Genomic DNA, 13,401 nt, shown 5'->3' on the forward strand with positions numbered 1-13,401 from the left:
GACTCAGAGCCCCATCCAACCAACCTGGCCTTCTTTCCTTCAGCAATGGATATCCCTGAGAACAGATAGGTAGGACTTGCATGCAGGAAAACATCCATCCACATGAGTAAATAAATGAGAAGTGGTGATATTGTCTTGGGTCAGGAATGCTGGATATGTTGTGCTAGAAGAAAAAATAAGAAGAGAGGTGTAGCATATCCTGAAGTGTTTGGTAAAAATATCTCATGCTCTTCTTTACTGCACTCTTGTGTTCCAGGCCACAAAGAGGAAGATGAAACTCCTTCTGTTTCTGCTGTGCTGTCTCTGGAACAAACAGCTGTGATTCAGGAGATGGTAAATCAGGATGTCCTTCCAAAGCTGATGATCCCCAGTCCCACCAACGAAACACAAGTGGTAACTGAAGACAAACAAGGAGAAGCAATAAACTGTGCATCAGATGATTTAGATGATGATGAAGAGGAGGATGAAGAAGAGGAAGATGAAGAGGAGATAGAAGATACGAGTATGACTAAAGAAAATGCTGAAATGCCTTTGATATGTGAAGAAAAGTTGGACTCCATGGAAGAACAAAAGAGTACGTCAGAGGAATCTCCAGAAAGCTCTCCAAAGAAAAAACTCGTGGTGAAAATTCCAAAAGCAGAGGGGGAATCCAACGGTGATGTTCAGGAAACATTCATGTTTCCTTGCCAGCATTGTGAGAGGAAGTTTACAACAAAGCAAGGGCTCGAGCGCCACATGCACATCCACATCTCCACCCTGAGCCACGCGTTCAAGTGCCGCTACTGCGGCAAAGCCTTCGGCACTCAGATCAACAGGCGCAGGCACGAGCGGCGCCACGAGGCCGGGCCCAAAAGGAAACCATTCCTCACGCTGACCTCCTCACAACACTTGGATAATGTTGCTGATAACCAGGTGATTGTGGATGATGGTCTTAAAGATGACCTGAATGTTTCCGGTCTTGTGCAAGACTCTGTCGTCTTGGATTCTGAGAAAGTTTCCCAGGAAATGTCAAACTCGGCGTTTGCTGAGGAGAATAAGGAGCCCAAAGAATTGCATCCGTGCAAATACTGCAAGAAGGTTTTTGGTACTCACACCAACATGAGGAGGCATCAGCGCAGGGTTCATGAGCGTCATCTTATTCCCAAAGGTGTCAGGAGAAAAGGGTTCTTTACTGAGGAGCCACCTCTCCCAGCAGAGCCAGCCCCAGCAGTCCAGAGTGTGTACATAGCGAGCACAGAAATAGAAGAGGAAGGGGAAGGAGATGATGTCTATCTTATGGATATATCCAGCAATATCTCTGAGAATTTAAATTACTACATTGACGGGAAAATTCAGTCCAACAGCAGCACTAGCAATTGTGACGTGATTCAGATGGAGTCCAACTCTGCAGACTTGTATGGATTGAATTGTATAATCAGTCCAGTCACAGTGGAAATTTCCACAAATTTAAAGGTTACACAAACACATGTGAATGAACCTCCTAAGGAACCCTCTAGCAGTGGGAGCAGTGAATCCAAAAAGAGAAGAACTGCCAGCCCTCCTCTTGTACCAAAAATAAAAACTGAAATAGACCCAGAACCTATAACTCCTACTAGTTCTTTAAATCTTCCTCTTAGCATTTCAACAGAAACCTTACCTTTCCATAAAGAAAAAGGGGTTTATTTGTCATCAAAATTAAAGCAGCTTCTTCAGACACAGGACAGTAAGAAGATAACTCCATCAAGTGAAATCCCTAAAATAGGACCTTCTGTTACATCATCATCTGTTTTGCCTCCAGTATCCAGCAGATTTAAAAGAAGGACCAGCTCTCCTCCCAGCTCTCCACAGCACAGTCCAGTGCTTCGAGACTTTGTCAAATCAGGTGAGGGAAAAACTGTGTGGAATGATAATATTAGGAGTTCAAAAATGCCAAAGTTAGAAAGCCACAGCAACTCACCTGCTTGGAGCTTGACTGGAAGGGAGGACAAAGAGACTTTGAGCCCTCATTGCTTTGAAGAATATAAAATATCAAAAGACTGGACAGCAGCTCCAACTTTTGGCAGTGTGTGCAACCAGCAGCCCCTGGATTTATCCAGCGGTATGAAACAAAGGTCTGATGTCAAAAGCAAGACTCAGGTTCCCTGGGAATCTGTTTTAGATCTAAGTGTGCATAAGAAGCCTTGCAGCGATGCTGACGTGAGGGAATGCAAAGAAAACTCCACCCACGCAACGTGCAGCGGTGTTAAGAAGAAGAAGCCCACCACGTGCATGCTGCAGAAGGTTCTGCTGAACGAGTACAACGGGACGGACGCGGCCCCGGAGCAGCCGGGCAGGGACGGCCCCGGCACGGCCCCGCAGCCTCCGGCCGAGCCCGACGGGGACCCCGCTCCCTCAGCAGCGCCTTGCGCTGACCCTCAGCCCCTCAGCTCCTCTGCTGCTTCCCCCGTGCCACAGGCGCCTGCTGCACCCGCTGTGTGCCAGCTGCCCCCGCTGTTAACGCCCACCACCGCCCCGTCCCCGCCGCCCTGCCTGCCCGTGCTCACCGCGGCCACGTCGCCCCCGCCCCTGCTCCCAACCATGCCCTTACCCATGCCAGATGTCTCTGCCAGTGCCACTAACACTTCCTCCTGTCCCTCGCCACTCTCCAACACTACTACCCAGTCCCCACTGCCAGTTCTTTCACCTACAGTTTCTCCTTCTCCATCTCCCGTCCCTTCTGTTGAACCTCTTATTTCTGCTGCTTCACCTGGCCCCCCTACGCTGTCTTCCTCATCTTCCTCCTCCTCTTCCTCCTCTTTCTCATCCTCTTCCTCCTCATCGTCTCCATCTCCACCTCCTCTTTCTGTAGTTTCTTCTGTTGTTTCCTCTGCTGATAACCTTGAAAGTTCTCTCCCAGTAATAAAACAGGAAGAAGCTGAAAGCGAGCAGCAGAAAGCGAGAGAGGAGCCTCACACTTCAAGTGAATCAGGAGTAGTGCAGGAAACCTTCAACAAGAGCTTTGTGTGCAATGTCTGCGAATCACCTTTTCTTTCCATTAAAGACCTAACGAAGCATTTATCCATTCATGCTGAAGAATGGCCCTTCAAATGTGAATTCTGTGTACAGCTCTTTAGGGATAAAACAGACTTGTCAGAACATCGCTTTCTGCTTCACGGAGTAGGGAATATCTTTGTTTGTTCAGTGTGTAAAAAGGAATTTGCTTTTTTGTGCAATTTGCAACAGCATCAACGGGATCTCCATCCAGACAAGGAGTGCACACATCATGAGTTTGAAAGTGGGACTTTGAGACCCCAGAATTTTACTGACCCCAGTAAGGCCAACGCAGAGCACATGCAGAACCTGCCAGAAGATTCTTTGGAACCTTCAAAAGAGGAGGAAGATGAAGATCTAAATGATTCTTCTGAAGAGCTTTATACTACTATAAAAATAATGGCTTCTGGAGTGAAATCTAAAGATCCAGATGTCCGTATGGGCCTCAATCAACACTACCCAAGCTTTAAACCACCTCCGTTCCAGTATCACCATCGTAATCCTATGGGGATTGGAGTTACTGCAACAAACTTCACAACCCATAATATCCCACAGACTTTTACCACTGCCATTAGATGCACAAAATGTGGAAAAAGTGTTGATAACATGCCTGAGTTACACAAACACATACTGGCCTGTGCATCTGCTAGTGATAAAAAGAGATACACACCTAAAAAAAATCCAGTCCCCCTCAAACAGACAGTGCAGCCTAAGAATGGCATGGTGGTCATTGCTGGGCCTGGGAAAAACGCCTTCAGACGAATGGGTCAGCCTAAAAGACTCAATTTCAATGTGGAGATCAGCAAAATGTCCTCCAATAAACTAAAAATAAGTGCATTGAAAAAGAAAAACCAGCTTGTACAGAAGGCTATCCTGCAAAAAAAGAAATCTGCCCAGCAGAAGGCAGAACTGAAAAATAACCCATCTGAGACAGACTCTCACATCTGCCCCTACTGTAACCGAGAGTTCACTTACATTGGGAGTTTGAACAAACATGCATCATACAGCTGCCCCAAAAAACCTATCTCTCCCTCCTCCAAAAAGAATTCTTCCAAAAAAAGTGCAGCTTCTTCACCTGCAAACAGTGACAAAGGCAGCAACCAGCGCAGGCGAACAGCAGATGCAGAAATCAAAATGCAGAGCACTCAGCCCCACCTGGGCAAGACCAGAGCACGAACCTCAGGACCTGCACAGCTCCAGCTCCCCTCTGCCTCCTTCAAATCCAAACAAAACGTTAAATTTGTACCTTCCATGCGATCTAAAAAGCCAAATTCATCTTCATCCTTGAGGAACTCTAGTCCTGTAAGAGTGGCTAAAATGTCCCACGTTGATGGGAAAAAAACTAAGGTGGTTTCTAAGAACAATTCCTCTGGAATCTCCAGCAAAGCGTCCCGGAAGTTGCACGTCAGAATACAAAGGAATAACAAAGCTGTTTTGCCAAGTAAATCTGCTGTGGCAAGTAAGAAAAAGGCAGACAGGTTCAGTGTAAAATCTAGAGAGAGGATTGGAGGACCAATCACACGGAGTCTGCAGCAGGCAGCAAATGCAGAAGCAGCAGAAAACAAAAGAGATGAAAGCAGTACAAAGCAAGAACTGAAAGATTTCAGGTAAGCATTTAATTTGAAGTTGAAACAACCCAGGAACACGTTGCTTGCTGTTTTGCTTGCTGGTCTTTTTTTTTTTTTTTTTGGTCTTTTTTTTTGGTCTTTTTTTTTTTGAGTTTCTCATGCTTAAATAAAAAAAAAAAAGTTGCATTTCCTAAAACATGGATGAGCAGCTTACTGATGCTGGGGTATGATGTACATACTTGATGCATTTTGTCATGTCATGAAATTATCCACGGTTTGTATAGAGAATGTCTTTAATTATAAACTGAATTGAAAAGTCTGGAAAAAAAATGTCAATACCTGAGTGCAAATAAACTTAATGTCATTAAACTCAATGCTATTGGAGATACTGACCTTGTATTTGGTATCTGACATCTAAGGTAGCCCAGAAACATTCTAGATTTATTTATGGTAGTTCACTAAGTTAAAAAATATGACTGCATTCTTTACTCACTAAAATAACTTGCTTTGGTTTGTAATAAAAAGCATTCTCTGCATATATATATATATATGAAAGAAACAAACCATGACCAAATACTTCAAAAATGTATGTGCATACGGACTGAGATCATAAAATACTTAATATAAGGGAAATAGACATGTAAGAAAAGTTACATGAACATGTAAATTTGTTAGAAGTATCATGCTCTTTATGTTTCACTATAAAACTTTATAATTAAAGTTCTATTTCTTTTTGAGAAGAAGCATTTTAATCACAAGAAAGGGTAATCCTTCAATAAATAAATAAAAAATCTTAATCTACGTGCCTGAGTCCCGATTCACGTCTTCATGTAGTCTCTCAAATCAATAGTATATTTTGCACAGTGTTTCTAACCTTTGTTACCTTGCTCCTGCCCTGTTTTTCTTGGAAACAGGAGTCTGATTTGCTGAGGAACTTTCCCAAAGCTCACTGGTAATTAAGAGTTCTTCTGGGGTTGGTAATTGCAGCGCCTGGCTGTGATTAACACCAGAGTTAGGGCCAAGGGTAGGGGTTTTGAATCCAAAGGAGGGGGAGGAGCTGGCAGCTCTGTCAGAGCAAGTAGAGCAGGATCTGTTCATTGTCAAAATCCAGACTGTTCACAGCTTGTGTGTCTTACAGTGAAGATCTCCAAAGAGTGAGGAAATACTTTGGAAAGTAAAGGTGTTCAATATAGCAGAATTATTCCCAAGTGCTGCAGGGGAATTTGACTTCAAATAATCCATACCCAAATTAGGATATGTTGAAGGAGAAAAATGTTATTGGAATTTGGAGACTAATGGTGTAAAAATGCCTTTTAGGAACCAGAAATGTCTACCAGGCCTGTTCCCTTGGGACATAAACATCTTCATGTTAATTCTCATCAGCTGCTCTCTTAGTTATGTGTGAAACTGTATTTAAATGGTGCCAGAACAGATCAGTACAATAAGAAGCCAAAACACCACATCTTTCCATCGAAATGAATCATTTGACCTTAGGCAAAACAACCAAGTACTTGGAAATGGGTGCATATGGGAATTGTTTGTAGTATTTGGGGAAATAACAATTGACCTGGGGCAAGGTTTCCTTGGCTGGCTCAAACAGCCTTGATTTACTTTGGCTGCTTGGAGTCTTTATCAGTTTAACCAATGGTTACACCAGGGAATTCTTTTTGTCTCTGAAGTAACTTTTATAAATCTAAATTGTCTACTCAAATTCTTTTTATATCAGTTCTACAGTATGAAGAATTTTTCTGCCTTCATACACTAATATCAGCACAGTTTAACTTGGATTCTACTCTCTGTAGGCACTGTTGGGTTTTGATTTTTTTTTCCAGGAAATCTTAATATTTTTTTCAAGACTTGCTTCATGTATATTTGTCTGCCAATTTGTTTTTCACCTTTCAGTTTTTCTGTGTAAACATACTCGTTCACAATTTTTTTTGTCATTTATCTTCAGGTTTTGTTTTGTTGTTTGTTTTTCTTTTAAATTTCTATTTTCTAAGAATCTCCTGTAAAAACAAAACAAACAAAAAAAAATCCCTTAATGCCACGGTAGAGCTGTTGCATGCTCATCCTAGGATAAGCACTGCACCAAGGGATGTGAAATGCAAGCTTGTGAAACTCCCAGAAGCTGAGTCACAGCCATAAAATTGCCTGCAGAGTCAGGCCTAGACTTTCTTACTTTGTGCTTGGCACATGTGGGATAGTTCAGATTAAAGCCAAGGGCACTGTTAATTAAACACACATGGAACCCCACAGGAGATCAGCAGAAGGAATAGTGGGGATGAACTGAACCAAATCTCTCTGCTCTTGGTGTTGTGGATGGTGTTGGGCAGTGCAGTCTCTGTGCTTGGCAAAGCAGATCCCTTCAGCCTGTGCAGAAATCAGAGTAGATTCAGGGCCAACAATTGCTGCACTCCAAGTGTTTTTGTCATGTACTGGGTCTCCTCAGGCTTTTTGTCTCAGTGAGTCAGTAGAGGCCAACCAGCAGGGCAGAATCACCTTCCCACCTTCTCCTCACTTTCTGAGTCTTTTCATGTCCAGTATACAGTGGGAAAAAAAGCCTGATTTGGATGTTTTATGGATTTTCCAAGTTCTTATTTACACGTGCAAGTAAAACTTTATATGGCAGTGATGAATTTCTAAACAGCAGATATATAATGGATGCAGTGGATCTTTTTATGGATAAGAAGCCTAGAGCAGGGCTACAGAACCTGCATATTTTGAAAATGAAATCTATAATTATTCTAAAAGGTTGTACACCTCTAATTTAAGACAATGAATTGGTCTATTGTTCATAACAGCTTTTTATGGAAATACTGTTTGTCACACGTTCCTAGAGCTTTCACAATTAATGACAGGATGGATGGAAAGTGACTCATTTCTTTATACAGACACCCCTTTTATTTTTTGTTCTTAAAAAGTAATCTACCTCTTTAAAATTTGTAGTTTAATACTTGTTTGGTGAATTTGTGCCACTTTCACTTTCACTATCATTCCCATTTTGTTACATTTCTGTTATGGGGACTTTATGTTGAAATATTGTATAAAGCATTTGTAGCAAGTTTAAGAAAATAAAATATTTAAAATTATTTAAATTGTTTTGGACACTTCAATTGTACTATATGTGATTTACATTTTACATTAATTTCATTTTGTTTTCATTTTGGGTTGTTGATCTTGGAGCATGTTCCTGTATTAAAGTTTGCTGTTAGGTATATTGTTTCTTCTATTGGAGAGTTGATATAAAGATTATTCTAATGAAAACATTAAAAATTGCAATTTGACATAAAAGTGGGGTTGTCCTTGCTTTTGAATGCTGTAGCCTTGCTGGAGGGCTGTAAATTCAGGTAAGAGCTGAAGAGGGAGGTTCCTCCTCCATGTGCTCTCCATCCTGTGCTGTGAGCTCCAGTCCCCGGTGTTGCAAGCACTGAGTGACCAAGCAGATGGAATTATTATTATGACACACTTCCTAAAACCAATAAAGTGAACTTTTCAAAAACTTTGGGGGAAAGTTGCCTTTTGTGTGGAAAGCAGGTGTGCCAAGAAAGAGAAAAGAAAGAGAAAGATAAGAAAGATAAAGGAAGATAAACCAGTGTTCATCTAGGAGGAGTTCAATGTATCCTTCAGCTGTGTCCCCCTGGCTCAGTGACATCAATTTGTACCAATTGGCCACTTCTGGCTTAGCCTGAGGATTTTAGGCTTTAATTGTGGACACAGCTGATAAATTTAAATTATTTAAATGAAAATTACATGCACTATTTCAACTTCTGATACTATTGTTTTCTGTTTTACTGATGTTATAGTTTTTTGGTTTTATATTTTTTAAACTTGTTAAATAGTTCAATAAGAAAAATACAAATGCAAAGGTTTTTTTGGCTCTAGGGAGTTTTGGAATGTTGTATTCCCTTCAAGATGTGTGTTGTGCCTCTTGCAGTCCAGCTGGAAGCATCTGTGTCCATGTTAGTGTGGCAGTGGGCTGGAGAAATGTGACATTGCTGAGGCTAAACAGCATTTTACAGCAGTCAGATCCTGCACATGCTCCCAACTAATCCAGTAGTAAGTTACTATTTTATGGAGTTGTCCATTCAAATTAATGCTTCTGTCTGAACGAGACTTTTTGGTAAGAAGCCCCAGTTTATTTTTCCATGTGGGATGTCATTCCTTGGATGTTCTGTCTATAACAACATTGTCCCTGAATTTTGGATGGTGGGGGAAGATCTGATGGAATGATGCAGAGGTCCCAACATTCAGGGGGTGTTTTTGCACTCCCTGCAGTTTGGGATTTGCACCACAGTGGAAGAGGTGAATCCTTGGTCTCCTTACACCAGGGAGCTGGGGGGAAGCCACAGTGGAGGTTTTCACTCTGGATTAGGTTTTACTATCTTTACCCTAGGGAAAATATTGTTTTACATACTCAGTGTTGTATTTTGAGGTTTTATCAGAAAAAGGAAACATGAAAAAGTGAAGATTTACAGTCTGGAGATTGCAGAGGATGGGACATAAACTTGATTCATTGTTTCCAATCTTTACTGACAAAGGAAATATCACTTGGAGTTTGCTCTTGCTGCAGTCTGGGTATTTCAGTCACCTTGTAAGGATTTATTGGCCATGTCTAGCAGTGAACTGATGGTGAGTAAACCAGCCTCATTCTTTAATGTCATGGCAGAAATCCTCTTGCCATTTTATGTGTGGTTTCTCTGCTGTGGTGTTAAATCCTTTGGGTCCCAAGGATGTGCCACACTGAGATGTTCACCTGTGTTCACCAATTTATCAGAGAAATGCTGGGTGATGGAGATCTCCAAATGAGAAATGATCATCAAAGAGTTTCAGTCCTAAACAGGTGACTCATCACAAACAGAAATGTGCAGCTTTCATAGTCACTATTGCAATTGCATCTCATCTGCATAATTGAATTTCTCTGGCTTTTATAGCTGCCTCTGTATGATCTGAAGCAACAATAAAGCTGTAACAGAGCCCACAGAGTGCTGACACGTCTTGAAATGCATCCAGACAGGCAATGAAAACAATTTACCTTGTGCTGTTTACAGAGCCCAAGTGACACGCTGGGTGAGATCAAATGAGGGTTGCTTTAATAAAAACAGAGGTGCTGGGGTTGTTGTGGAGAGGCAGATCTGACAGGTTGTGTTTTCCTTTCCTTGTTTTCCATTTTGCAGTTTGCTGGCAGGCATGGGAAGCACCTTGTGGCACAGCTGGGCTGTGTTCAGTGCTGGGTGTTAGAGCCAGGCCCCTCCTGCCCTCCAAGCTCCTCAGCCCCGGTGGGAGCTGCCCAGGGGATTCAGGCTGGGGTGGTTCTGCTGCTCTGCTTGGTCAGCATTTTGTGTTGCAAGGTTGTTATTTAAAATTCTAGTTTGGTTCCTGATGATTTTCATTGGGGAGATGCCATAGAGTTTCATGTCTAAATGTTCAATATTGAATGCAAATAGGAATAGCATTCACTTCATTCACTGTGGTTTGTGACTTCATTTCCAAAATTATGGGCTCAGCTCCAGGTTTTTACTGGAGTTGGGTTTAGCCAAGGAGCTGAATTGCTAGAGACAGACAAATAGCTTGTGAATGGCCTTAAAAAGAGAACTTAGAGGACCTTACATACTAATTCTGGCTTTTCTTTACTGGATGTGATCTCGTGAGTCACATGATGATGGAGTTCTGCTCATGATGAAAAGGAGCTAAACAATAGATTTTGAACAAGCACATGCTGGGTTGGAGCTGAGCTTTTGTGGTAAGTCTGTGATGAGAGAGGGGTGAACTTCCACATCTATTTAATTAAACTTTTGTTATCATTCTTCTTGCTTGCTAGCCTTCTGATGAAATCCTTTCTTCTATTCTTTTAGTAGAGTTTTAATATAATATATATCATAAAAGAATAAATCAACCTTCTGAAACATGGAGTCAGATCCTCATCTCTTCCCTCTTCCCAGGACCCCTGTGAGCACCACCACAGCACAGGTGGGACTCGATGGCCTTGGAGTTCTTTTCCAACCTCAGTGAGTCTGTGATTCCTTCTGCAGTTCAGGCAGTGCTGCTCAGCAAAGTTCAATCACAGAATCCCAGAATGGTGAGGTTGGAAGAGACCTCTGAGATCATGGAGCCCAACCTATGCCCCAACACCTCAACCAGGCTATAGCACCAAGTGCCATGTCCAGGCTTTTTTAAACACATCCAGAGATGGTGATTCTGCCACCTCCCTGGGAAGAGCATTCCAGTACTTTATTGTTCTTTTGGTGAAAAATTTCCTCCTAATATCCAACCTGTACCTTCCCTGACATAGCTTGAGTCTGTGTCCTCTAATGCTTGTGTAAATGCCAGGACTTTTTCAGGGAAGTGATTTTGTTGGGAATGCAGAGCTCATTCCCATGCCCAGGCCTGCGCATAGCCCCAGTGACTCAGTGAGGAATTTATGGAGTTTTTCCTTTAGGTGTCGAGATCTCTGCTCAGCATTGCAGTGTGGAAGGAGGTGGGAAGATGAGAAATAATGAATTCTTACATCACTGAGCTGCTTTGAAGAGTTTCACACTCAAACTCCACAGTCACTGGAATTTGAAGTCGTAGTCTGTTCATTATGGCAAATTCAGTATGTCCCTCATCTGCCTTTTGAAGTCAACACACACTTTTTTCTGTGGTTTCTTTTTTATGTAATGAGATGTGCAGGACTGAGGGCTCATCCTTGTTCTGCTGCTCCCCAGCAACCCTTTGGAACTCTTTTGGTGCCACCATTTCTCTATAAAGCTAAATAAAATAAAATAAACTACAGTGTTCCCTAAGTGTAATGAAAGTTTTCTCATTCTGTTAGGACTGTGATTATTAGATACAAACTTTTTATCAAATCACATGACCTGACTGTACAGAAGATGAATTTGAGTACTTCTGGTTTTAATCCCAAATTGTTTACCTTTTGGCTTGCAAAATACTCTGTGCCACTTTAAAAGGGCAGGAAGACACATTGCTGACATGATACTGTTCATCTAAATTTATTATTGCTTTACACCAAGATTTCTTAAGTGACCAAGACTCTGAGCTCAACTTGAAGCACCTTCAAGGCAACTGAAGGAGCTCAGAGCTGGATTCCTGCTCAAGTGGCTACTTTAGGTCACTGGTTGCTTTTGAAAATGTTAAACACCATTTTACTAAAATATTAAATTTTAATACATTCATTTTAAAGCCCCCCAGGTGAGCTTAGGCATGGTGTGAGATTTTTTCCACTGTTGGTTTGGTGTTCATCACGCCAGTTCCTTGTGATCCACGGGGAGTGGAACTGAGCCAGCAATGAAGAACCTGAAACTGCAGAGCAGGTGTGAAACAAAGCAGTTTGGGAGCTCCTGTGGGGAGCAGTGCTGCTTTAAAGGATTCAGTCTTTGAAGCACTGTGGTGGAGAGTGCTGTTAGGTGTCTTCTTGGAAGTCTAGAATGCAAAGGATCTCAAGAACAGGTTTTTCCAGTTTACATTCATGAAAAGCCTGACCATAATATTCATGTTCTGTGAAGGAAAGATAAAATCCTGACCTGCTCCAGCTCTTTCCCTGCCTTCATGAATAAACACACACAATTCTCCAAATATCCACAGTCCAGCACATTAAGCTCCTTTTTGCTTTCTGCTGCTTCCCCATTTTCTGTACATCCCTTTCAACAAAACAGGAGTCAGGACATCTCTTTCAACAAAACTTTCAACAAAACCTTTTTGTCTTGAGAAACACTTTGTTCCACTGAAAGAGACAAACGAAGGTCTTGTCCTTAGTGGGTGATGTTTTTATGTTTTTCCAAGTCCTTGTTTTGTGTATTTATTTCCCATTAAGCAATGTGCTGCTGCCAGGGAGTCCATTGCAGTCAGGGGAGCAGGGCTGTGGTTTAATCTCACTGAGAGCAGAAAGCCCAGAAATGGCATTTATCCACCCCCTGACCCTTCTTGCTTCCCCTCTGGCCTGTGAAATTACTCAGCCTAATTCTGTAAAACCAAGGATTTGGGCTTAAACATCCACATTTCTATTTTTTTTTTCCTAAGCAGTCAATGATTTGTGTCATTTTAGCTATTCTTTAATTTCAGATTAGGAAACACTTGATAGAATAAGTTCCTGGCATGCTGATTGTTAAATGTAATGTGGAATGTGTGTGTGTCTGAAATTTTGGAGCATATCCTTGGGGTTATTCTAGATTATAGAGTATAATCCTTGTAGGGAAAAAAACACTTTAATTGAGGTAAAAATGTGAACCTAAATCACCTGAATTTTTCCCAGAAACTGCCATGACTTTGTTCACTGAATTTCCCAGGTGGGACTGGCACCCACCTTGGATCAAATACCACGGTTTATTTCTCTGGGACATTTCTAGAGAATTAAACCAGCAACCCAGGAGAATGTTAATTGAAGGAGTGTGGTAGAAGACAAACTAATTTGAATAAAAAATACCAAATGTATTTTGGGAATGTCTCAGGGAAGGGGGTGTGTGAGGATTTGGCATTTTTCCTGGCCTTTGAGTTTGTGTCTGCTGCTCATGGCAAGGCTGATGGGGAAGCCTGGCAAGGGATATGGAAGTAGGAACTTGGTTTGGGCAAATTCAATATTCAGGAGACAATTTAACCTGTGACAGTAATGAGGGTGGTGTGGGAATCTTCCTTTGTTCAGTCCTCTGCTTTAAGGCTGCAGATTTTCTGAGTGACCTTGGCAAATCCCTTTCCACCTGACTCTGTTCTGGATCTGAAAATCTGGGATTATGGTACTGACTCACACTACAGAACACTTTCAGATTTGAGGATGGAAAACTTGAAGAGCTGTGATTTAGTGTATTTTATATTTTAGGGACTCTCACCAAAT

General features: G+C 41.8%; 1 protein-coding gene across 3 annotated transcripts in view; it reads left to right on the plus strand.

Annotated features, from left to right (window-relative positions):
- PRDM2 (PR/SET domain 2) overlaps positions 1 to 13,401 on the plus strand; it is a 65,139-nt gene that overhangs the window by 44,898 nt on the left and 6,840 nt on the right. For all 3 annotated transcript variants that reach the window (XR_010784887.1, XM_066564232.1, XM_066564233.1), the window contains one exon: positions 257 to 4,616. Coding sequence is in view for 2 of the 3 variants with exons in the window: in XM_066564232.1 (XP_066420329.1) it covers positions 257 to 4,616 (4,360 nt within the window). In the remaining variant the exon portion in view is untranslated. The remainder of the gene's footprint in view (positions 1 to 256; positions 4,617 to 13,401) is intronic.

Source organism: Molothrus aeneus, chromosome 21 (genome assembly GCF_037042795.1).
Source record: "Molothrus aeneus isolate 106 chromosome 21, BPBGC_Maene_1.0, whole genome shotgun sequence".
In the NCBI taxonomy this organism is placed as follows: Eukaryota; Metazoa; Chordata; class Aves; order Passeriformes; family Icteridae; genus Molothrus; species Molothrus aeneus.